At 39.0% G+C, this 27,378-nt stretch overlaps 1 protein-coding gene across 5 annotated transcripts in view; it reads right to left on the bottom strand.

The window, feature by feature from the left end:
- Positions 1-27,378, bottom strand: part of pbrm1 (polybromo 1) — a 97,802-nt gene that overhangs the window by 9,176 nt on the left and 61,248 nt on the right. For 4 of the 5 annotated variants that reach the window (XM_041191195.1, XM_041191196.1, XM_041191199.1 and 1 more), the window contains 10 exons: positions 25,635-25,826; positions 24,139-24,296; positions 22,760-23,029; positions 14,901-15,046; positions 13,713-13,870; positions 13,209-13,392; positions 11,217-11,427; positions 8,262-8,460; positions 7,356-7,517; positions 874-1,011 (listed from right to left, as the gene is read on the bottom strand). In XM_041191195.1, the coding sequence (XP_041047129.1) occupies positions 874-1,011; positions 7,356-7,517; positions 8,262-8,460; positions 11,217-11,427; positions 13,209-13,392; positions 13,713-13,870; positions 14,901-15,046; positions 22,760-23,029; positions 24,139-24,296; positions 25,635-25,826 (1,818 nt within the window). The remainder of the gene's footprint in view (positions 1-873; positions 1,012-7,355; positions 7,518-8,261; positions 8,461-11,216; positions 11,428-13,208; positions 13,393-13,712; positions 13,871-14,900; positions 15,047-22,759; positions 23,030-24,138; positions 24,297-25,634; positions 25,827-27,378) is intronic. The other variant, XM_041191198.1, reaches the window with a different exon arrangement.

Below are 27,378 nucleotides of genomic sequence, written 5' to 3'. Positions count from 1 at the left end.
GCTATTACTTTAACTATCTTTCTGTCACTATTACTAATCTCTTACTTCCTGATCTAGCATCCATTATCCTAAGATAAAAGCAAAATCCATAATCCTAAAGTGTCTTGGGACATCTTATGTTAAAAAAAAAACTGCTATATAAATGAATTTGTTAGTGTTGATTTCCTCAAGAAGTGGAAACAGAAGAAACACATATAGCTTGCTTGGACTTGTAAAAGTGCATCGGAGAGCTTGCCTCTTTCACATTGGTCTTAATAAACACCAGCAGAGTAATTAAGACTGATTCCTTTTCCAAAAAGGGCCATCATTTTGGGACTACCGCCACTATAATTCTAGCCATCACAACAATTATAAAATAAATATGTTTAACTGCCCAAACAGAGCAGTTATTCTGTATTTACAGTTACTTGGGAAAATATGTTTAGCAAGAAATAGATTAATATTTACATCATCATTTGACAATGTTTGTGGAACAGTTTTAGAAAGTTGTTTTACCTGGAGATTACCTCTAGTAACACTTTGACAGAAGACAGTTGCTTTCTTATACTAATGAAACCATTAGGAAGTTTACAAATAATTATATTTATTTCAGCAGAACAGTTCAGAACATGGCAATTTGGTCAAAAAATGCATCAGTACTTTGAAAATGAAAAATATACTAAGAAATTAGCACAAATTATTCAGTAAAGAAAAGCCCCAAGATAGTTAATACTTGTTTTTTCCAATTTCGGGAATAAAAATTACAGTGAAAGGCATTATTATAACTATTCTGTAATCATCTCTTGCTGAACTGTACACAGTTAGTATCAATGGATTTTTAAAGCAGGATGAGACATTATAAACAAGATAATGATTTAGCAATGATGTTCTTACCCAATGGTTGAATGCCTGGGGGAAGGTGGGGTGGTGGAGGCACCCCAGGGTGAAGTGGCTGCATGCTGCCCAAGCTGGCCATGCCATCAACTGGGCCTTGTAATGGCGGCATGCCCTGGGGGTAGCCACCTATCATGCCTTAAAGGATAACAACAAATTTCAAACATGCATCAAAGATGTCAATAACATGCAACACAGTCTGCATCAATGTTCCCTCTAAATTACTTGTGCTAATTTTGTAAGAAAACCTCTCTCTCTTATAAGAATAATTTTGGATTAGTAATATTGGCATGCACCAATAAAGGAAGCTATTCCTATTCAATTTATGATTAGTTTTTCAAGTCATGAATATATAAATTTGTTTTCTAATCCACTTGAATACTTAGAGGGAACCTTGGTATGCATAATGAAGCATGCACTACAAACTAATGGATGAGAAGATCTACAGCTATTCGAAGGAATGGACATTATTAGTATGTGGTGGTGAGACATCATGAGTAATAAATGAACATATACACATTTTACCAAGTATTTGCATGGTAAAAAAATGTGTCTGCTCACATCTCTACGTAGTCTACTTTGAAAAGCTAATTTTCTGACTGAAAAGTGGGATTACCTACCTTTGGTAGGGTCTTCTCCATTCTCTGAAATTTATCCATCACATACCAAAGTCCTGTCATCCAATGAGGGAAAAACACAGGGACATTGTCCCTTTAACACATTTTCAGTGTAAAATTAAGGTAAGCCACATGATTCATCCTCTTTCTGCAATCTATAAATTCTGCTGTCCAGTTCTTTTTCACCCAATGAAGCAAAGCAGTAAGGCATGCAAGTATGAAATCAGGTCATCCAACTTTGTTTAAAGAAATGTTCAGATCAGAGGACAGCAGAGAGCCTGGTATGTGGAGGATAACATCATTCAAAGGAGGAGGAGAATGCCTACAGAAGGTAGGTGACTTGGGTTTTTTCTTCCTCAGTTATTTTCCACATACTATAGGATAATTCACATAACTGTCAGTTGAGAAGGGTCTTTGGTTTGGTCCAATAACCTGTAATAAGGATTGCCTCCCTAGTTGTGTATCCTGTTTAGCTTGTAAATCAAAACATTAAAGTTTGATTCAAAAAAGTTTTCAAGTAGCACTCTTGCTTCTGCCATTCAAACTAACTCTCTTAGCAGCTTAGGATTTAGCCTTGGCTCTTATCCAGAAGTATTCATTTCAGATAGTTTTTGTAACTGCGTTAATTACTCATCTTTACTCCAGAATGCATTAAAGTTTAAAAACAGTTCTGAAGACGAGTCATTTGACTTGAAACATTTCTTTCTCCACAGATGCTGCCAAACCTGAGTTTTTCCAGTACTTTTTTAAATTTCAGATTTCCAGCATCTGCAGTATTTTGTTTTAATTTTAATGTATAAACCTTCGTTGGTTTGTGGAAATGTTTTCTCTTATCCACTAAGCATAATTAAAAGCCTTTTTAGCATGAAGCTCTACATTTGTCAGACATATAAAGCCCAAGACAGATAGCATCTTGACACTTTATACCAAAAAAACTGGAGTAAGATCATAAGACCCACAATCTTCATTTCAAGCTAACAAAACAGAAAATGGATAATGTTCACACATGCACGAAAAAAAAATTAACACGGCTATTTTGAAGTTAAAACTTGAGGTCAAAGTAAATCATAGTTCCAAAGTTATGCACATTAGTTTCTGCACTGAAAGGTTTGAATTTCAAATTAAGACTGAAAGCCTAATAAAATAATCGATTTTTCAAAGTTTCTTTCACAATGCAGATATGACGATACTTGGTGATGGCTCCCCCAGCAACGTATTGCTGTTCCTTCTTTGTCACTGGGTCAAAATATTGGATTTCCTTACCTAACAATACTGTGGGAAGGCCTTCACTGCAAGGGCTGTAGTGATTCAAAAAGAAGGCTCAGTAACACCTTCTCTAGGGCGACAAGGCGAGGGCAATAAATACTGGCCTTGCTAGTGATGTTCCCATCCCCAGAATGGATTTAATTGTATTTTCAATGGGAAGACTTATGCATATTGATAAAAATATGATTTGAATTCTTGTAAACATTCTAAAGAATGAGAAATGTTGTAAGTGATATAGTGGTTGCTTAATTATGTGACTCTATAAATGTTTGTCTAATTTTCTTCATAAATATTTCCATGGAGTTCTTTTAAAGAATATGACAAAGGACATGGACTGAATTTGTATCTGGATGTGGAAGCATGTTTTTGGTGCTTGAAAGGCCACACATTTTTTTTTGGAGGAAATCTAATTTTCCTCCTCATTCCCGACCCCGTGCCATTTTCTTTCTAGCCTTTCTGCGGGTTGGGAATGCCTAATGTGCAAAACGCATATTCGCCACTGCTGAGGTGGGGTTCCCCATTTTAAATGGGGTACAAAAATCGGATTTCCTCCCGTCCATCATTTTTGTCTGGTGGTGTGGGGTTTTGGAAGCCCAGTAAAAGCACACCAGGTTTAAGAGTCTGTTAAGAAAATGGAAAGCTGGCTGAGAAGTTGGAAACATTCTGTAATGTAAGTGTAAAATGGTTTGACACCGTCAAATGTCACTATTACATGCTACAGTGTAATGTACATGTGTTTTTAATGCAGTGAATAATCATAGGGATCTGTCCTTTAAAAGGTAAGTTGACCGTAAAATTAACCAGCATTGTGTAATTGTTTGCATGCATTACAGTACTTTTCCAATGGAGAAAGTACTACAGTGCAGTGAAACATTTTAAAAAGATGTTCTCTTCTGTCATGTTTTTTGTGCGCTGATGAAATTGGACTGTCAAATGTGGCTGTTTTAAAAGAAGAACTGCTTCTGAAGGTAGAAAAAAATGCTCTGCACTTGCCCCCCTCCATTGATTGACAGGTACTCTGCTTTGAAGTGGAAATGGACATATTTTTGTCAGTGGAGCTGGAAGCTTTTTTATAACAACTGGTCCATTCTGAATGCTTGGCTGGGTTTCAAAAGCTTCAGCTCAGCAAGTGGACTTAGAAACTTTTACAATCCAATAATAACAGAATGTGTCTTTGATGTGATACTTTGTTTATTAATAGACAATTAATAGGCACTTAAAGGATTACAATTTTTCTCTCTTGGGTTTTTTGTCCATTATAGTGTGTTTGGATTCAGTGTTTAATGTTTTTCCAACAATTTTAAAATAATTCCCATTGTTTTTGTGTGGCTCCTGAGGAATGTACATAGGGCATACTGGGTGTGTGACTATGGAGGATACACAAAGGGCATGGGTGACACGGGCAATCTGAGGTGACATGGATTGGCATGGGGGGGGGGGTGGGTAGCGTGATGAGGGAGGTGAAGAGTGAAACAATGTTGGGAGTTTGGCTGCAGTTTTGGAGAGCCCAGGTGGGCCTTCTCACTAGCCCATCTCTACATTCACACTCCTCAAGCACTCAATTGTGGCTCACAAAATGCACTGCAAACCCAACCGCCAGCGGAAAAGACAACAATGACATGTGAAGTCACACGAGTTGGGTGTGTAGTTTGAGAGACATGGAAGTGTGCAAGTCGGTTTTCCCAGTTCCAGATGAGGATTCAGTCCCATCTGTCCCTTTCAATAGCTTAACTTGAGATTTGATTAAATAGGGACAAGTTGCCAAGTTTGGCTGTCCAATTGTGATAAAAGATTAATCTGATCAGTGGCTGAGCCATGATCAGATCATGAAGCCATTGTGGTTAGTGCAGAGTTATTGGGCTAGGCTCCTTCTAAGGTAATGTTTTTATGCATTTTCTAAAACAGAAGAAATTAGATTAAATAAAATTTGTTAAGTGCAACTGAAATAAAAAGATAACCCATATTTGACTGATTATAGACCAAATTCTGGAAAAAGCTGAAAGACAGTAGTTTATTGTTCAGTTTGTTCTATGATGAATGGGCCTTAAGCGACGCTGGAGTTGTAAGAAAATCTGGACTCTAAAAACATGAGAAGGATCCTATGATTTAAGAGGAAGCCCAGTTTCTAAATAGAAACTGATACAGTATCATCTTTGCAGTTTGCTGAGTGGGAACTCTGATGAACCTTGACCAAAATAAAACATGTTAGAAAAACTCAGCGGGTCTGACAGCATCTGTAGAGAGAAAGACAGAGCTAACATTTTGAGTCTGTATGACTCTTCTTCAAAGCCTTTGGCTATCTTGACCACTTTGGTATTGGATGAACAGAGAAGTTCTTATTAGGCATCTTCAAGAGCTTGATCACACCTGCTATCTCCAATATTATCACTGAGGCAAAACTTCATGAGATTACTGAAGAAAGAATTCTATATAAAAAAACATGCTCTCAACCTATGTCTGATTGCTTAGTAGAAGCACTAACAAAAGAATGTCAGTACAGACATTAAGACGGTCCGTGCAAAAATCACACCTGATGGTTAAGTAATGAAGACAAATATAGGGCAGAATTTTTCGTCCCACAGGTGGGTGCGTGCCCGACCTTAGCAGGAGTAAAACAATGAGTGATGATATTGGGCGAGCATCCTGATGTCATCGCGCACTCGTGCAATATTTCGGTCAGTGGGCGGGTATGAGTCGGTAGCGCGCCCGCCAACAATTAAGAGGCCTATTAAGGCCCTTAAGGAAGTAATTGAAAGGTTTTTTTCTGCTGCCCATCCAACCTTATGGTTAGCAGGCAGGCAAATACACCAAGTGGCCTTTGCATTTTGTATGAAACCTCATCCACGGTGGGATGAGGTTTCCAACAGTAAATAGAAAAAAGTAAAATATTTTAAACATAATTTTTAACACTTCTCTCTTCATGTGACTGAGTCACATGTGGGGACATGTTCACATCATTTGTTAAATATTTATTTTTCATTTTAAAATTCTTCAGCTCCCTGAGGCAGCTCTGTGCCTTCAGGAAACTTTCTGTCAATGCTCGCCTGAGCAAGTGCTAACTTCAGCACTTGCGCTCCTCCCGCCCCTACTCCGGCAGCACTGAGGCTCCCAGCATGCGTTTCACACTGGCTGGTCGTTAACCGGTCAGCCAGCGTGAAATCGCAGTCGGGGCCCGATAGCGGGCAGCGGACTGTTTCCTGGCTGCTCCCGGGCTCACCCACCCGACAAGGGGAAAATCCTCCCCTATTGTATTTGAGGGGGCTGGTTAGTCCAGTTGGCTAGATGGCTATTGTGTAGTTCAGAATAATGCCAACAGCACGGGTTTGATTCCCATTCTGGCTGAGGAATATCTGGGACCTGCCTTCTCATCCTGCCATTGAGTGTGGAAGGCAATGGCAAACCACCACTGACAAAAAAACTGCCAAATAAAACAGTTCAGGATGAAGCATCAGTATACAATGAGCCAAGGAGCTGCCTTCGGGCAAAGCACTCATGGAATGGAATTGTATATACCTACCATAGGGAAAAATTGACAGATTTACAGACAGATTAAGTATGTCAATGCAAAACATAGATCGATGCACGGATAAAAACTGGTACAATTAAAATGGCAATCTGAAGGCTATTTATCTAAAAATTACCAAAATGGCAAACAACCAATGAAGAGAAATTCTAGGAATGTAACAAAATATAGCAATATTGAAATTATCAACAACTACATAACTATAGCAGATGATGCCAGAAAAAGAACTGCAAAATAACCTGAGCAAATGGAATCATGTGACTTAACCTGACTGTGTTAAAATCTTCTTTAAGGGTCATTATCTCTGTCATTTTCCTGTTGGATGACTGGACTATTCCTATGTATGTGGAAGATAACAGTAAGGGAAAAATATTGCCAGATTACAACCAATGTACAATTTAATCAAATGAATTAAAAACTCCTGTACATGTGGTTAACCTTTAGCAATGGTTAGCAACAGCTTGTAAGTATCATCACATTGGTCTTGACCTTGTAATAAAACTATTTGTTTATGAAATATAGGGATTAAACATCAAGTTTTCTAATGATTTTTAAATATAATAATATCCTCACATCTTTACAACTATTTATTGCACCAACTTATTTTTACTTTTCATTCTAGAATGTTTCCTTATAGCTTCCCCAGCACAGAACATCATTGATGGCTTCTAAGTTGTGCATATTTCACAATCATTTGTTTAAAAAAAAATGTTTGCAATAAGAGCAAAATCACAGAATGCTTTGACATGTAATGGATTAGCATAAATAGGATAAATTTTGTAAAGAAAAATATTTTGGTGCAGTAATGTTGAACTCTTCAGGGCATAAGATGAAAACACAACTTAAAATGATCAATTTGGATCAGAAAATCTAAGAAAACTTTTAAACATCAAATATTTTTGATATGTGACCCTAGAGAGAGACTTGCTACATGTAATTTTGGTAAACCACCATGGCGCTGATGAAAACCCTGCAAACGTAAAAACAGCAAAATGACCCCCCCACCCCAATTTGGTTGAAAGCAATTTTCAATAGAATTTTAGTCCTTTGCCATTTAGCTAGTTCTCATATGCTACCTGTGACAGGGGTCATCTGCTGATGGAGAATTCCCATTGGTGTAGGAGGTGGTACTACCCCCATGATGGCACCTACAGGTGTACCAGCCCGTGGGGAGGCACACTGCTGCTGCTGAGCTGCACGCTCTCTCTCCTGCTGCTCAGCCTGCTTTGCTGCCCGCTCTGAAAAAACACGAACGTATATTCACATGGGCACACCACTCATTTTATTTATTACAGCACAGAATTAGAAATTTGCACGGATGAGATAAAGCAGATACTCGCTTCAATGAATATATTCACAAAGACTAACCTACATTCAAAACCCGAAGGGAGTGTAGTTATTTTGTCAAAGTTTAAAAATAGATCCATACAATTGCCAGGATAGCTGAACCACAACTTTCTTTCAAATAATTCCCAGGGAAGGTGAGACAACCCCCTCCCAAACAGACACAAACTCCCAGGCTCAGACTGATGGGAATTAGCTTGGTTGTCAATAGCAACAGATTAACAGAAAAAAATAGCACTTCACAGTATTTCTTGTAAACTCTACAACTTTGTGAAAAATGGTATTTATAAAACACTGGGTAGATGCATTTCAAATTCACTTATTTATTTTCAATGACAATCAAATTAGGCCAGGGAACAAAATTACCAACTGAAACTTTTATGTTACCGACAAGCAAATTTTAACCTTTGGACAGATATAAACCTTTCTGTATATAGAAAGGAGATTTAACTGTTCAGGTAGCTGGCAGCAACCTTAAAATTACAACTGAAGTGATGAAATGTAAAGATACGTACCGTGTCTGTATCTAGTTGTTTGTATCAGTTTTAAGGCCATTAAGATGTCATGTCACTTGTCTTTTTTTAAAAATAAACATACGCTATAAATGTCTTTGCTATAAAGAATAAATAATGAGCTACCTTCATACTCTGCTTTTTTGACAGCCTCAAGGTTTCTCCATTCTGTACCCACAAGCCTACTCAGCTCTCCAAAAGAGAAGTCAGGATGCTTGGCTTTGATAACAGCTCTCATTTCACTGCTAAACAAGATGTAACCACTTGGGTTGGTCTTCCTCTTTCCCTCCTTCTGTTTAGTACCCTTAATGGATTTAGGGGTTGACTATATGTAAGCAACATAGGACAGTTAGACGTTAGCACTTCTAAGCAATATAGATGTATAGAGGATAAATGAGGGAGATCCTCTGAATATGATTTATTTCCAATCAGTTCGGCAAAATCATATTCCATGGGTCCTCAGCATGCATTCTATTTACATAACACACCTTAGATAAGTACATTACAAAAATAAAAGCCTTACACAAATTTCAACATTAAATCTAAATTAAATTGATGGACAGATTGTTGAACTGTGATGCAAGGGCACAAGTGATTGAATAAAATAATTATTTAAAAAAAGACTTAGGAGTTATATCTGGTTACATAAAGTGGTTTTTGCCTTACTGCCCCAAACATTTGATATACTTTTCTCCTTGGGAATATTCTTTTTGCACAGTTTTACATCTTTCTTGTAATTTTTCTGGGTTCACTTGTCTTGACATCTTGCAGTCAAACAAAGCATATAATCAGTCTATTTCCAGGTTATTGGCAATGTACTCTGTGTTACCAATATCTGATCTCATAACTCATGTCTTTTACCGGTACAAATTTTAATTTTAGGAATGTAGCTTTTAGGTTGGAAATTAAACTGTTATATGTAAGATAAATGGAAAACTTGATTAAGAACCTAGTAAACAATCTTAAAGTGAATGCGAATCAAACAAGTAAGGTCAGAGGTAGAAGTGTAAAAAGGATGATCCATCTTTGAGCATTTTAATAGAGCCAGGAGATCCACCCTTACTTCAATAAAAAAATTTAAATTACTTACATAGTTCCTAGATGAAAGAAGCTAAAAGCTAGAAATTCTGTTAAGAGGGTCATAAACTTCATTAGAGATATAAATTATTCATATGGGTCACAGAATCAAAGGGTTTGGTTTGAAGATAAAATAGTTTATTTACATTTCTGTTTGGAATATCCCAGGTATGCCATGTCATCATGGAGATGGGCTGTCAGGGTTAGAAGGTTCCTTTGTTTAATTTATCTGGATGTTTCTCACAGAAGGCAGTTGCAGTTTTGGTCTGGTGTAGTTTGCAGCTCACTTGGAGGGAAAGAAAGCTGCCAGCAGGGTCAGCCTGGAAGGCAGTAAGCAGGCCGTTGCATATCTGCCTGCAGCCACACAGGAGCATAGAGGCCATTAGGAATCAGGGGTGTTCCTGTTCTGGAGTCACTAAACAGGAATTGTGAGTGGGGGCCCATTGGAATGAGAAGTCCAAATTCATGGGGAATCAAAATTGTCAGATCTGCCTGGTAAAACTAGTGGGAGAGACTGGCAGTAGAAACCTTGCAGAGAGAAAGAGCTTTGAAAGTCAAACTGCCAGACTAAAAAACTGAGGACAAATCAAAGTGAAATTCCAGAGGGCTGTGGCATACCTTTGGGTTGGACCCAGGAAAAGTGAATGAACCTTCAAGATTTTGTATAACAAGGGAAATCATGGCAGGGGGTGGGGGTGAGGGGGAGTAAAAAGTAGAACTGAGTTTAAAGTATAAGTTTTTATAAACTCTATGGGCTAAGTTAGTGCGGTTGCTTCATTCAATTTCTTTTTATATACAGTAAAGTTTGTTTTTGTTTAAAAATGTGCAATCATGTGGCAGAGTTAATTACCGGGTATTCGGATTTCTCTTCAAATGTTAACATCTCTAACAGGATCATAACATCTGGAACTGACAAAAGTATTGCCCAACTGTGACTGGTCTGATTTTCTTGGTTCTTTGCAGGGAGATGCTGCAGCCTTCACTCGGCACCTCCCAGCAGGACATGGTTTAGATTGGTAATGGTGGTCTGGGGCATATGACTATCTTCACTATATGCCATTGATCTCATAATTTTGTTACTCATATCCTGACACGAATCAAGAAGGCTGTGATTGTTATTGCGATTAGACTGTGAAGCTACATGAGTGGTCTGCACCCAAAGGATCTGGACCAAATAATGCCACATTATACAACAGTTGCATTGTGTAAATAAAGGATTCACTACTCCACTAAATGAAACTGTGCAACTGTAATTCCCAAATTGTTGCTTGTTTAATAACTGTTTTAAGTGAAAATATGAATTTCTCCCCCTCCCCTCGTCCTCCTTGGTATCATCAGTCCTGCTTTTTCCACAGCAGAACATATGAATGCCTGCTCTTTATCCTCCCCCATTGAAGCTCAAATGGGCACAGAACCGCACCACCATGTACAGCCTCTGACTGTCAAGCTAGGATCACACTCCCCTTTGTGGCACTGGCTTTAAGGATCATCAGAAACCAAATGGAAAGACTCCCAGCCTCCAGTGACAGGTACAGCACTTCAGGATTCCATGGGTGAGTCAGGTTTGCTGTTGAGTTATTAACAATGGCCTCAAATACCGTGGAACTGCTTGGTTCAAGAATCACATTATCAAGTTGGCCATAGGAGGTTGATTTTATTTTGAGCTTTCATTACCAGGTTTGGCATTTTGCAGCCACGCCAACAAAGGTGACCATGATTATGATACATTTCCCCATCAGTATTGCTTGAATAATGGAAGTTTTGAAGTATTTATATGTAACTACTCAGGTGAAATGTTACAATCAAGATTTGAAATAAAAGGGTACAAAAGAATTCCTCTAATCTACCATAATGATTTCATGTTCCGTAAACCTAGAATTATTTTTAGTTTTGTTCTTCAAAATGGTGTTTTAGCTTTTGTAAAAGCATGACTCCAAGAACTCTTCTAACATTTTTAATGATTCTTTACCCATAAAAGTCCCCAATAAGATCCTATGACTGTACCTGTGGAGGTGTGTATGGAGCTATTTCCAATTCATTGGTAACAGGAGTCTGTAATTGAGGCACAGACGGCTGTTCAGCAGTTTCAGCCTCCTCTTCAACACACTCCTCATGATCTTCATCAGGTTCTTCAAATTCTGCAAACTTCATCTCTAACTCCTGTATTTTCTTATCTAAAAGAGGAGATGGTTCCTTTTGGGGAACAATAAGTTTCCTGGAACAATATACATAATCTCCATTTTATAAAGAACTGTCACTGTACAAGATTTGTATATTTATAGTAAGACTACACAAAGTAAAATTCCTTAGAAATTTTAATTTGGAATTACATTATAACAGTGAGTTCATTTTAAAAGTATTTAATTGGCTGCAAAAGGCATTGGAACATCTAAAGGAAGTGAAAGGTGTTATATAAACACAAGTTCTTTCTTTTTATTTCTCTTAAATATTTTCAGTTTTCATCTCCATTGCCATATTAACTTTTTAACACAGGGGGTACAGTTAGAAGCCTCAGATCTATCTACACCTTAGAAAATATTGTAAGTGTATCTTTGTGACAGTGGCCAGAATTTTTCCCTCTTTGGGCGGGATTGGGCAGGGGTGGTCGGGAAGCCAACCGCTGCCCGCGATTGGCTGTGCACTGCGATTTCACGTGGGCGGGCCAATTAAGGTCTACCCTATGTGGTTTGCGAGTGACAGTGCTAAGCGCTACCTGTGCAGGCTGGGGGAGGAGGGAGAGCGGGCTTGGTGCACAGTTCGCGCATCTGCGCAAAACATCACTTCAATCTCCATAAGGCACGGAGCTGCCTCAGAGATTGAAGTGCTTTTTTAAAAAAATTAATAAAGGCAATAAAAATTTAATGAAACATGTTCCCTCATGTGATGGGACATGTTTTTAATGTCAAAAGAAAGTTTTTATTTAAGTTGTATTAGCTTTAGGAAACCTCATCCTACTTGTGGATGAGGTTTCCTAAAAAATGTAAAGGTCGCTTGGCCTTTTCGCCTACCTGCCAACCGTATGGGCAGCGTAAATTTTAAGTTAATTAGCTCATTAATGGCCTTAATAGGCCTTTCAATTATTGGCGGGTGCGCAGCAGACTGATGCGTGGCTGCTGAATGAAATATCGCGCGAGTGCGTGATGATGTCGGGACGCACGCCCAACATCATTGTGCGTCATATTACACTCGTGCGTGTTGGGCACACGCCTGCACGCCAAACGTAAAACTTTGGCCAATGCTTCCCCTCTTTAATGTCACCATTAAATATTGAAATTAATGGTACAATGAAGAATAGGTAAAAGGTATCTAAACCAGGGATATAGAGTTTAGCTAGCATTTGAATTTGGGGTAGGTCATCACAAGTCTTATGTAATAATAATAATGCCACCAGGATTAAGTACCCATATAGTAAGTTTTATATCTGTAAGAATGTACAAGTGTAGATAATCCATTACTGTAGAATGCCTGCTGTTTCAGTAACTGGTTTATACTAACCATGTAGTATTATTAGTTTCAGTAAACAGCATGGACCAATTAAATTCAGAGAATCAATGTCAGAAAACAGACAATGCAGTCCTATTGTTCTCTGCCCTCCTGCTTGGATCTTCCAATTGTCTGCATATGTTCCACTCCTGTAATTAGCAAGTGCTCCCTTCCCAGGTCCACCTACCCTGGCTATCCCATTCTTTGATGGGGCTCAGCCATTGTGAGCAACCCATTCCCTGTCATGTCTCAAAGCCTCTCCTCCATTCCTTGTTTTCCTGTACCTCCCACTCCTCAACCCATAACCCACTCTGCTGGAAATACACTGGTGATTATTTTAAAAAATATATTTTCTTTACTATTGAATCACTGAATGGTACTTTGCAGATAAAGTAACCTCACAAAGAAACATGCTCATAAAGAATGAAGCAGAGCAATCGGTACTAAAGTCATTCAGGATAGCTTCATCATTAGAGGAGAACTTCTTTTCTATTTTACAGTACTAGGCCTCACCTGAAATAGTATATCTCATCATCCAATATTTTAGCAGATAAGGAGAATCTCTTTAGGCCTTTAAATCTTTTCATTTGCTTGTCAGTCTCATTGTAACGACTCTCACAAATGTACACATCATTTTCATTCACTTCAGTTGGTCGACAAGAGAGGTAGTCTTTAAACGATAATACACTGCACTTGCCTGCATGCAAGAGCATCAAAATTTTGTCTTAGAAACACTAACATTAAATATGTATCTAGTTAATTAGACTACTGCAACATGAAATCCATTGATTTGTAACAATCTGCATATTATTTAAAAACTTGTCACACCATTTAATATTACTTTTGATTACTAAAATCAGGATTATTTATTTGATTCTGATCGAAAGGATACTAATACAGTCAAAATAGACTTTTTAAAATTCTAAATGCTCCCAAGAATAGTTTACAAAATTGATGTCGATACCTAATACATTACTCCACCCATTAATAATAAGTCTTAAGATATTAACTGCTTACCAAGCACACAAGTCATGGTGCAGGTTTCTTCCACATTGCTAAGAAATACCTCCTTCTTGTAAAACATTTTGGTGGGTTCATGTTCAGTCTCCTCAGGATGGATGAATATGGGGCCAAAGAAATATGCAGCACCACCCCGCACCCACATCTTCTCAATCCTATCAACAAAGTATACAAGGAGTTTGATTTTTTTCCCTACATTTTGAACAGTAATTCCTTTTATTTTATTTAAAGGGACATAGGAGCTATAAGGTCACCTGTGTTGTTCTGGAAATGTGTCAAGGAGTCTGCAGGCTGCAGAGTTTGGGGGGGCGGGATGAGCTGCTGCGGGTGGAGGCCTCGCTGCGACTCCTCTTCCCTTTGTCTATGGGACTGCAGTTTTGGCCTGATCCAGATTTTGCGCTGTGGCTGCTTTGTCCTTATGGAACCTTGGGCAGGTCATCTGGGGTTTGGTGGGAGGAGCCAGCTTCAATCAGGTATGGCCGTTGAAGGAGAAGGGGGTGGTATTGCTGAAGGAGGACACAGAGGCTGGATCCAGGAGCAGGTGATAAGCAAAAATAAGGTTGCTGCCGTTGTTTCAGTTAAAGTAACTGGTTGACCAGAATTGGCCATACAGTGCGCAGGTTATTACTGACAGTTCAGATAAAGGTGATTCTGGTGGATCCAAATGACCAAGATCGACATGAGCTGAACTTAGAAGGCTCTGGAGATGCACCACTTTGTCGAAGGTTTCCGCGTGGAACTCAGGTTGAATGGGAGCTGCTGTCTGATGAGAATTGCTGACTAAATCCTTGAAGAAAAAGCTTGAAATCTACCTAAGGAAGATCAGAGCCTAGAAGGACCTTGTGGCTAAAATTGGTGTCATTAATGAGATCTATCATTGTTGTATCTGCTATTTAATATATAATTTATGATTTAAATTGACTGATTTGCCTATTATTTAAGCTGATTTTGGTCTGATCGGTAAAGTAAAAGTTATAAAAAGAATTGTTCCGTAAATTTGGTTCTTTCGGTTTGTTGATCTTCATGGGAATTGTAACAAATAATACTGAGGATTAAAATAATTCTGTTTATGTTATACCAATAACCAAATACTGTTGGCAATAATATTTCTCAAAAACTTACGCAGATGATGAAAAGTGAAAACTTGCATTATAATTTAAATATTTTGAGTTGTAAGTTACTGACCTGCCTACACGGGGTTGCACTAAACCATGTGATTTTATGTACACACAATCTCCAACTTTGAGCCACAAGTCATTATAGTGAAGCTGCTCATAATACTGGCAGCCTGGTTCTCCATTTGAAATTTCCACTGGCACATCCTCTCGTTCCTGGGCAGACAGATTGAGTAAGTAATATTGTCTATAACGACTGCATCTTACATCTACTGACAATAAACAACACTGAAAATTGAACCCAACAAAACTGAGTTCAGAAAAAAATAGATAAATGACTAGTCTGGAAATCAGTTTTGACAATCTTGTGCAAGTTGCAGTGGTATTCCGGCTTCAGTTGAGTTCCCTTTGCATAATACATCATGTAGTCTGGATGCATACGATGCATACGTAGGTCAAGATGAGACTTTGCTGATTACATTTGTATCATTTACAGTCTGAATTCGCAGTGTCCTTGCAGTGAACTCTCGTATGGGCAGAGCACTACAGATATCACATGAGACAAGGTGAAGTCCACAAGGTTATGAAAGCAACAGGCAATGTAAATAAGGTAAAAGATAACTTAAAATAATTCTAATAATAGATCAAGAGGTGAAATTTCTCTGAACAAAAATTGGGAGAATGTCTTTTTTCTTAACAAAATGCACTCTCAGAAACTATGTTCAAAGCTATGGATTCCAATAATTTTCACAGAATCACAGAATGGTTACAAAAGAAACAATTAACCTGGTGCCACTCTACTGCCTTCTCCTTGTAGCCCTGCACATTCTTCCTTTTCAGATAATAATCTAATTCCCTCTTAAATGCCCCAATTGAATCTACTTCACCACACTCTCAGGCAGCGCATTCCAGATCCTAACCACTTATTGCGTGAAAAAGCTTTTCCTCATGTCGCCATTGCCTCTTTTGCCTTAAATCTCTGTACTCTTGTCTCAATCCTTCCACCAATGGGAACAGTTTTTTGATTTTGAATACCTCTATCAAATCTCCTCTCAATGTTCTCTTCTGCACGAAAAACAGTCCCAACTTGTCCAATCTAAATAAATGAAGCTCTTCATCCCTGGAACCATTCACAAGAATCTTTTCTGCTTTCTCAGTAATGCCTTCACATCCTTCCTAAAGTGAGGCACCCAGAACTGGACTTTCTTTTGTACTCTATACCCCAATTAATAAATCTGTATGCTTTATTAACAGCTCTCTCAACCTGTCCTGCCACCTTCAATAATGTATGCACACATACACCCACCCAGGTCCCTCTGCTCCTGCACCCCCTATAGAATTGTACCTTTTACCAAAATTAATCACTTCACACATCTCCACATTAAATTTCATCTGCCACTGGTCTACCCATTCCACCAAATTATCTTCACTATCCTCCTAATAGTTCACAATACCTCCAAGTATTGTATCATCTGCAAATTTTGAAATTGTGTCCTGTACACCAAGGTCTAGGTCATTAATATGTATCATGAACAGTAGGGGTCCTAACACTGATCCCTGGAGATCGCCACTATAAAACCTTCTTCCAGTCCGAAAAACATCCATTAACAATTACTTTCTGTTTATTGTCATTCAGCCAATTTCAATTCCAAGTTGCTATTGTCCTTTGTTTTCATGAGTTCTCAAGTCTGTTGTGTGGCACTTTATCAAATGCTTTTTGAAAGTCTATGTACACCACATCAACCACATTACCCTCATCAACCATCCAGAAGGACAAGCGCAGCAGATACAAAGGAACATCAACATCTGAAAGTTCCCCTCCAAGCCACTCACCATCCTGACTTGGAAATATATCACCGCTGTTCCTTCACTGTTGCTTGGTCAAAATCCTGGAACTCCCTAACAGCAATATGGGTGTACCTACACCACAGGGACTGCAGCAGTTCAAGAAGGCAGCTCGCCACCACCTTCTCAAAGGCAATTAGGGATGAGCAATAAATGCTGGCCTAGCCAGGGATGCCCAATCCAGTAAATGAATTTTAAAAAAACGCTCTCTGTTACCTCTCCAAAAATTTCAGCAAGTTAGTTAAACATGATTTGCCCTTAACAAATTTGTGCTGGCTTTCCTTAATTAACCTGCCTTTGCCTTAGTAACTATTAATTTTGACCCAAATTATCATTTCTAGAAGTTTCCTCAGCATTGAGGTTAAACTGACTGGCCTATAGTTGCTGGGCTTATTTTTACATCCTTTTTGAAAAGGGTGTAACATTTGCAATTCTCCAGTCCTCTGGCATCACCCTAAAGAAGACTGGAAGATTATGGCCAGTGCATCTCATCTGATCCTGGTGCCTTATTAACTTTAAGTACAGCCTATCCAATTCCCCCTCCTTATCAATTTTAAACGCTTCAAGTGTCTGAATAACTTTCTCTTTCAACATGACCTGTGCAGTGTCTTCTTTTTTGGTAAAGGCAGGTGTAAAATATTCATTTAATACCTCAGCCATGCCTCCTGCCTCCATTCATAAATCCCCCTTTTGGTCCTTAATTGACTCTGCTCCTCCTTTTACCACCTTTTTACTATTTATATGCCTATAGAAAACTTTTGGATGCCCTTTTACGTTAGCTGCCAGTCTCTTTTCATACTCTCTCTTTGCTTCTTTTATCTGATTTATCAATTCCCCACTGAATCTTCTATATTCAGCTTAATTCTCGGTTATATCATCCATCTCTCACAAGCATATTTTTCCTTCTTCATTTTAATTCCTCTATCTTTTCTCACCCAGGGAGCTCTAGATTTGTTTGTCTTACCTTTCCCCTTCATGAGAATATACCTTGACTGTGCCTGAATTCTCTCTTCTTTCAAGACAGCCCGTTGTTCAGTTACAGTTTTGCCTGCCAATATTTGGTTCCAATTTCAAAACAATAACAGAATTACCTGGAAAAACTCAGCAGGTCTGGCAGCATCGGCGGAGAAGAAAAGAGTTGACGTTTCGAGTCCTCATGACCCTTCGACAGAACTTGAGTTCGAGTCCAAGAAAGAGTTGAAATATAAGCTGGTTTAAGGTGTGTGTGTGGGGGGCGGAGACATAGAGAGACAGAGAGGTGGAGGGGGGGGGGGTGTGGTTGTAGGGACAAACAAGCAGTGATAGAAGCAGATCATCAAAAGATGTCAACGACAATAGTACAATAGAACACATAGGTGTTAAAGTTAAAGTTGGTGATATTATCTAAACGAATGTGCTAATTAAGAATGGATGGTAGGGCACTCAAGGTATAGCTCTAGTGGGGGTTTTTTTTTAAATAATGGAAATAGGTGGGAAAAGGAAAATCTTTTTCATTTATTGGAAAAAAAAGGAAGGGGGAAACAGAAAGGGGGTGGGGATGGGGGAGGGAGCTCACGACCTAAAGTTGTTGAATTCAATATTCAGTCCGGAAGGCTGTAAAGTCCCTAGTCGGAAGATGAGGTGTTGTTCCTCCAGTTTGCGTTGGGCTTCACTGGAACAATGCAGCAAGCCAAGGATAGACATGTGGGCAAGAGAGCAGGGTGGAGTGTTAAAACGGCAAGCGACAGGGAGGTTTGGGTCATTCTTGCGGACAGACCGCAGGTGTTCTGCAAAGCGGTCGCCCAGTTTACGTTTGGTCTCTCCAATGTAGAGGAGACCACAATTTTGGTTCCAATTTACCTGGGTCAGATTCATTCTTACCCCATTGAAGTTGGCTCTACCCCAGCTAATTATTCTTACTCTGGATTGCTCCTTACCTTTTTCTATAGCCAACCTAAGCCTTATGATACAATGATCACTGTCCCCTAAATGTTCCCCTACTGGCACTTGGCCCACCTCATTTCCAAGAACCAAGGTCTAGCAGTGCCCAGTTTTCTGTTGTAGAAAACTTCCCTGAACAAATTCTAGGAAATCTTGCCTTTCTTTGCCCTTTACACCACTGCTTTCCCAGTCTATATTTGGAAAACTGAAGTCCCTCATTATAACTACTCTATAATACTTGCACTTATTTGTAATTTCTTTGCAAATTTGTTCCTCTACATCTTTCCCACTATTGGCAACCTATAGGCTACACCAAGCAATGTAACTGCATCTTTTTGTTCCTTAGCTCGAGCCAAATAGTTTGTTCTTGACATCTGTCAGAGACATCCTCTGTCTCGAGGACTGGAATGTTCGCATTAATCAATGCTGCCACCCCTTCTCCCAGTCTTTACTTTTCTATCTCTCTTGCACACCTAGTATCCAGAAAATTTAACACCAAGTCCTGCCCTTCTTCTGATCTCCCATGCATCCATTATTTTAATCAGTCCACCACTGGTGGCCATGCCTTCAGTTTCCTTGGCCTCCAAGCTCTGGAATACCTCCACTACACCTCACCACCTAACTTTCCTTCTTTAAGGCCCTCCTTAAAACCTACCTCTTTGACCGACCTTTTAGTCATCTGACTAAATGTCTCCTAATGTGGCTCAGTGTCAAACTTCTTTTTATTTAAAAAAATCCATGGGATGTTTATTATGTTAAAGGCACTATATAAACATAAATTGTTGTTGTTAAATGGATTATTTGAAACTTCTTAAATTGGTGGACATACAAGCCTCACATAGTCAGGGAAACCTCAAGTGCAACAATACCAGACTTGCTAAATACAACAACATAACATTGCACAATGCTTTGCAGAGGCTGGGAAATTTGGTCAAAAAGTGGGAGAGGTCATTTACTATAGAGAAATACAAAGTCATAAAGCTGGGAAATAAAATGTGGGAATACAAAATAAAAAAGAAATAACACAAATTTAAGAAGTTCCAAATAACCCACTGAAGAGCAACAATTTATATAGCGCCTTTGATGTAATAAAACGTCACTAGTTGCTTCACAGGAGCATTATAAAACAAAGCATGATACCAAGCCACAAAAGAATCTGTTAGATCAGAAAACACAGGAGAAAGATTTGTCATTCTTAACGGAAAAGTTCTTAAAACTATGCCAGATGCTTAGGAATATTTACATTAAAGGAAAAAAGCAACAAGAAATAGATAACATTGAACACTGCTCCGGGAACCAGCTTAACAAAAACTCTAATATTTTAGCCTGGATTTTTGCTGGGAGCGGAGAAAGAACAGTTTTCGCTGTTCACCTTGCCCATAGACTTTTCACAAGCTTGTTGATGGAGACTGCTAGTAATCCTGTGTCTGTTTGAATTTGGCACCCTCTATCTGTGGCTTCTGTGAGCAGGAAAGCAGCAGAAAGGCTGTTTAACTAATCCTCAAATAGCCAGAAAAAAAATGTAAAAAGCTGGAAGTATCAATTATATTCAAATCATTGTACAGGAAACAAAATAAAGGTTAGGACATACACATGGATTATAGGAAAGACATAGGGGCAAAGCAAATAATGTATTAAAAAATTTTAAAAAAAGAAATCTGCAACATTAGTTTCTTTTCTGAGGGAATGAGTCTCCATATTTGACAAAATTATATTTCCAGGGCTAGAGAGGTTGCTCAACAGTAATTATCACTTACGACAGTGTTAAAAATGCACTTACCCCATTGACTGAACAAGACCTAACTTTTTCAGCCATTTTTAAGAATGAGAATAATGGGTAATTAGCTAGGTTTATGTGGCATGACAATGATCTCTGAGCATCAAGGCACATCCATGAAGAAGCAGGTTATTATTCACAGCATATTGCAGATTTCTATGTTTAACTGTGCACATGCAGATGCCAGAAGCTGCTGTCAGTTTTACCCTGTAAAAACACCGAGTGTCAACTGCCTCACAATTATTAGAACAGCAAATCCGGGTTAATGAGGAAGGGATTCAAGTTTAGATATGAAAGGGTGACTGCATAGTTAAGATGTAACTTTTCCACACAGGTGGTAAGGATGGAATAGTCTACTAATGGAAGCACTAAAATGGAGGATATTATCAATTTTAGAGTGATATGTAGATTTATGTCAGACAGAGCTATTGAAAGTATGACATGTAGAGTTGGATAGGAAGTCTGCCACTTTTAGAACTATACTGATGGAGGAAAATGGTCTTTCCTGGTCCTTAACAATTCTATAGTGTTTGGGCATGCTGAGTAGAGGTTATTTAAATATGTCTAGTGTTGGCACATGGGTGACAATCGTTTTCTGGAACTTGCTTGATAGCCCTGGAAGATGTGGAGAGCTTTCCCAGTTATCCCCTCAAAACTGACTACATCTCTTTTGTCTCGTCAAGGTAGTGTCATTTGATGGAGAAACGTTAGCCAGTACATGGCAGAAAGGGCTCCTGTTTAATATCCCATCTGCTAGACATCACCATTTTCAATATGGCACGGTGTCAGAGAAGGTTCTGAACTCAGATCTTTGATGAGACTTGAATCCAAAATCTTTTGACTAGCCAGGAGAAATTGTCACCAACCGAGCCAAACTAATACTTGTGACCATTAATCAACAGGATGCTTTTTCATTGCCCCTCTTTGTATTTTCCTATGATCATGTACTGCAGTTGGTGTAGATGTCAAGTTCTATAAAGCTATTTCCAAGAGATCACAGAATCATTGAATTTTAACAGCACAGAGGAGGCCATTCGGCCCATCGTGTCTGCACCGGCTCTCCAAATGAGTATTATGACCTAGTGCCATTGCCCTGCATTTCCCTATACCCCTGCACATTGTTTCTATTCAAATAATCATCTGATGCCCTCTTGAATGCCTCGATTGAACCTGCCTCCGCCACACTTCCAGTGCATTCCAGACTCGAACCACTTGTTGTCAGAAATTTTTTTTCTCACATCACATTTGCTTCTTTTGCAAATCACCTTAAATCTGTGCCCTCTTGTTCTTGATCCTTTCACATGTGGGAACAACTTCACCCTATCTACTCTGTCCAGCCTCTTCATGATTTTGAACATCTCTATCAGGTCTCCTCTTAGCCGCCTTCTCTCTAAGGAGAACAGTCCCAGCCTCTTCAGTCTGTCTTCGCAACTAAAATTTCTCATCCCTGGAACCATTCTTGTAAACCTCTTCTGCACTCTCTCCAATGTGTTCATATTCTTCTTATAATGTGGTGCCCAGAATTGTACACAATACTCCAGCTGCAGTCTAATGGGTGCCTTACATAAATTCAGCATAACCTCCTTGCTGTTGTACTCTATGCCCCTATTAATAAAGCCCAGGATACTATATGCTTTATTAACTGCTCTCCCCACCTGTCCTGCCACCTTCAATGATTTTCAAACATATACACCCAGGTATTTCTGCTCGTGCACCCTCTTCAAAATTTCACCCCTTATTTTATATTGTCTGTCCTGGTTCTTCCTATCAAAATGCATCACCTCATATTTCTCTGCATCGAACTTCATCTGCCACCTATCTGCCCACTCCACCAACTTGTCTATGTTCTTTAGAAATTCTACGCTGTCCTCCTTGCAGTTTACAACGCTCCCAAACCTTGTATCAGCTGCAAACTTTGAAATTGTCCCCTGCACACCAAGATCTAGATCATTAATGTAGATCAGAAAAAACAAGGGTCCCAATACTGACCGCTGGGGAGCTCCACTACAAACCTTCCTCCAGCCCAAAAAATATTCATTGACCATTACTCTTTGCTTCCTATTTTTCAGCCAATATTGTATCCACGTCACTTTTATTTCATGGAATCACACCTCTTGGATTTAATGTTGATGAGGATCACATCATTAAAATAAATTCCCGTGATACATTACAACTTTTGTACTGTTACAATTTTTTCCTATTAATATGAGAAAGCGTATAACAATGTAAGCTACTTGAAACACTTCTACCAGAGCTGCCACCTATATTGGAAAACAAAATCCAAATACATACTCTATCTGACAATGTTGTTACCAACTCCCAAATTTGCCCTTTTACATAGCAAATAACTTTCATCCTGACTTCTTATATAACATAAATGTTAATACCTTATCAATAATGCTGTTACTCTCGTCACCTTTGGTTTCTTCAGGCATTGGTTCAACAGGTTCTTTGTTTTCTGCTTTATCTGCATTAGCAAATACAGAAGCAACTCGAACAACTGGCAGTGGAGTGTTTCTTGGAACAAATTTCACTGCACTTAGGGGCATAGTCCACAATTTAATCTTTTTGAAAGACTTGGTTTTTGCCGAATATCGAGATTCACAGACGAATACATCTTCATCTCTGAAGCCTTCAGGGCGAATTTTAAAGTATTCCTACATTTGTTGTTAGATAGGGGAGGAAGGAATGGTTAACAACACGTTATATCCACGCCACGTTGTTCTTATTTTCAACAACTAAATTGTTCGGATAATATAAAAAAAAATTTAATAATAATAACAATTTTAAAATCAAATAAAAATTCTTTAATACAATCATGAAGACCGATAAAATCAAGTGAAATACTAAGTAGTAGAAACGCATCTCGGTGAAGAGTAGGTGGTGTCAGATCGGCTGCCTGTTATACGCAGTCTCTGATGTTCAGTTCCAATTGAGTGCAATAGAAATGAATTAAGTGCTGGTTTTATGGCAGCGATTTGATAACACCCCATTTGTGCCACTGCCTGAGATAAATTTCTATCCCTAAGTCCGAGCCTAAATCATTTGTAATCAAAATTTGAGTCACAGCAAAAGGATTTATTTAAAACCTAATGGACAGATGTGAATATAAAAAGAAATTCAATGAGGAATCTCAATACATATGCTCCCCAATGAACCTATGGGATAAAGGAACCATATACAATAGAAGTTCCCAGATACAATCCTCAGCATGTGCTAAATTAGGAAATTTGTAACGGCAGCAGAATCTTCTCTGCAAAAAATCCTTCAATGTTTGCTATCCAGGCTCATAAATGAAGAATGGCCACTTGGGTAAGATATCAGATGACTGATGGCAAAATCTCAATGAGTCACCATTTTCAGGAGAGGAATGGAATGGGAATAAAATTGGATGCGGTTGGGAGCAAAGCATATTTTTTTCCCTTTTGCCTATTTGGATCATTTAGCTTCCCTGACTGCTCGCAGGCCTCTACAAATGCCGGCCTGAATCCAGCTTTTAGGCAGTGAGAGGTTATAGACCAGGTTGACCCTCCCAATTCCCATCATGGGAAGACATCTAGCTTTCTAAATACCTTCTTAAAGCTGCATTATTGATGTAAGAAATGCTTTCTGCACAGAATCATAGATGTAAAGTGTTCTACCAATCTGTGACACTGGGACACAAAATACATTGTATTACCAAGCTGCTCTGTACCTGCAACTTACACAACAGTTTTTCATTTTTCAGTGAATGGAACTATGGATAAATTAGAAAACAAATACTCACCTTTACAAACATAACTACACATTTGCCTAGAATTTTGCTGACCAGAACTTTATTATAGTAGTCACTTTTGAAAACTTCTTTTTCGAGGAATTTTCGTGTGGCCAAGTGGAAAGTTTCATTTGGCCGATAAAACCAGCAACCATACAGCCACTTCTCACCTACAAAATATATTGTGCACAATATAGTTCAGTTTGAAGAAACATGGAAAGTAATAAAAAGCAACAAAATTGATTTTAAAAGCAATTTTTAAGCAAACAGGTATAACTTAAAACCTCTGTAGATAAACACATCATTAATGCATTGCCCAAGGCATCATGTTTCCCAGCCAAAAGTGAAGAATGAACATTTTACTATTAATTGTGTGATATTTATTCTATGTGTGATTCAAGACAGTCAGGTAGTTAAGTGATAATGCCACAGATACCAGACTGTCAAATGTGTTGTTTTCTTTCTCTGAATGGAATTCAATCTCCATCATATAAATTAACAGATTATCCAAATGGAAGAAATTACCAGGGCATAGACCTTGAGAAGAGCTTGGCACAATATTCATTTAACTTGAAGTGAATATTGTTTGTTTCTGGCTTGTTACATTGTCACTTTGATTAAAGAGGTTCTGTCAGATTATATTAACCTTGATGTTTAAAAAATGTATTTTATTAATTGTTGCACATATCAAAGTGAATTAATGCCAGGAATCGAACGTTTTCCACCTCAGGCACTCAAGTGTCAACCTTAAGCAATCCCGGGTCAGGTATAACACTGCTAGATGCTGAGTAAGGCTTTCAGTATGTTACCAAACCTCTAAATAGTACTCTCTACTATACTACTGTCATGTCATCATTGTGATACTGTAATGACACTGCAAATTTTGTCGCCATTATCAGATTGATTTTAAGATGCAGTAGGCTGTACAAGTTCCAGGACATTTCTTCTAGTGGACACAACTCAGCTAGTGCTGCTGTTTTGGGCAATTCCTTAAGAGTAGCTAACAAGTTTGGCTCTTCAGTTGATCTGGAGCTGTGATGCTCTGATCAGCTGGAGTGGATAGTCTCTTTCTGTTAAGACATGAACTTTAAGGGTGTCTTTGTAACAAATCCAGTGTTCACAAATGATTCTACTGTTGAACTCAGCACTGGCTGTACAATTCTGACATGAAAGATCATCAGGAAATAATAAACACACACTTTTCTTGGATGCTAGGCACTTGTAAGATCTGTGGCAAGACACACAGAAGCAGAAGTGACTGAAGATCATATTGACTGAAGTCAACAAATATTGACTAGAGTAAATCTTAAAATGAAATAAAGCAAATCTCAAATAATTTAGAAAGTAAAAACTAGGAATTTGTTTGGAAAGTGGTCTGTTCGCGTTTGTGGAGGCTGAATTTATGAGTAAGATTTCATTATTTTTAAGATAACTGAATTGAATTTTAATTTTTTTCAGTGTTGACTTATACTTAGCTTTGACAAAAAGTTTCAGTTTGAATCCATTACCAGTGTCATCTTCCCAGAGTCTCTCAATGCAGACAATGTGAGGGAGGAGGTTTGGTTCAGCTGGTTCAACATACACATAATCCCCAACGTGGTACATGTTGTCTTTAAAGCTGCAGTCTTGGCTATAAGTACGCTGGATCCCATATGTTCCATGGCTCCCTGAGTGATCATCATTCATATTTTTCTCAGATTCTGTTTATCAGATTATAGAATTAGTTTTCTGATTAAAATGTACTTAAAAAACAAAAGTGCAGTGCCTTCTAAAGCTTTTTATAAATACAAATTTTGTGTATTTTCAAAACAAAAGAGTTCCACTAATCACAATATTCTAGTTTGAGATACAGCTCTGTTTTTCAGTGTGCTTTGTTGGCTTAATAAGGAACTGAACCATGCAGACGATAAACTTTCAAGATTGAATCCTTGATTCTTGTTGAGTTAGTTGATCGTGAGTGGGCAAATGATAGGAGCATCTGATGAGGACAAAATTGGGTCAGTTGCTTGATTGGCACCCCATCCACAAATATTCATGCCCTCCATAAGATGCACTACAGGAACTCACCAAGGCTCCTTAGACAGCACCTTCCAAACCCACACCTGCTACAATTTAGAAGTAAAAGGGAACCAGACACATGGGAACGCCACCACTTGGAAGTTCTCCTCCAAGACATTCACCATCCTGACTTGGAAATATATTGCTGTTCCTTTACTGTCGCTGGGTCAAAATTCTGGAGCTCCATCCCTAACAGCATTATGGGTGGACCTACACCACATGGACTGCAGTGATTCAGGAAGGCAGCTCATCATCATCTTCTCAAAGGCAATTAGGTAGGGCAATAAATGCTGGCCTAGCCAGTGACATCCATACGAATTAATTAAAAAAAGTAGGACACCTCTATGACCTGCTGACTCTCGTAGCAAAAGGTCATACATGAAGAAGGGCCATGTGGGCAAGATACTGGAAGGTAATCAGCACCTGCTGAAACATGCCCCATCAAAATGTCAAGGCGATATAGAGACCAAAAGCACAGGGAAAACTTAATTAACTAACCCAAAACACTGCTAGCCCCTTACAATATGATGTTCAATGGCAACATTATCACTGAAACTCCCACTATCAACATCTTGGGGGGGGGGGGGGGCGCGCGGCATTACCATTGACCAGAAACTGAACTGGACCAGCCATATAAATACTGTGGCTACAAGAGCAGATCAGAGGCTGGGAATTCTGCAGCGAATAACACTTCCTGACTCCCCAAAAACCTGTCCACCATCTACAAGGCACAAGTCACATGGAATGCTCTTCACTTACCTGGATGAGTGCTGCTCCAACAACACTTGAGAAGCTCAACAGCATCCTGGACAAAGCCTCCCGCTTCACTGGCACCCCATCCACCATCTTCAACATTCACTCCCTCCACCACCAACGCACAGTGGCAGCAGTGTGTACCATCTTCATGGTGCACTGCAGAACCAACCAAGGCTCCTCTGACAACACCTTCCAAACCCAAGATCTCTACCACCTAGAAGGACAAGGGCAGCAGGCACATGGGGACACCACCCCTCCAAGCCGCACACCATCTTGACTTGGAATTACATTGCTGTCCCTTCACTGTTGCTGAGTCAAAATCCTGAATGCCCTTCTTAACATCACTGTGGGCTGCAGGGATTCAAGAAGGCAGCTCACCATCACCTTCTCAAGAGTAATTAGGGATGGACAATAAATGCTGGCCCAGCCAGCGACATC

Source organism: Carcharodon carcharias, chromosome 7 (assembly GCF_017639515.1).
Source record: "Carcharodon carcharias isolate sCarCar2 chromosome 7, sCarCar2.pri, whole genome shotgun sequence".
Classification (NCBI taxonomy): Eukaryota; Metazoa; Chordata; class Chondrichthyes; order Lamniformes; family Lamnidae; genus Carcharodon; species Carcharodon carcharias.
Note: the sequence above shows the minus strand (reverse complement) of the source record. Positions and strands in the feature narration are given on the sequence as shown.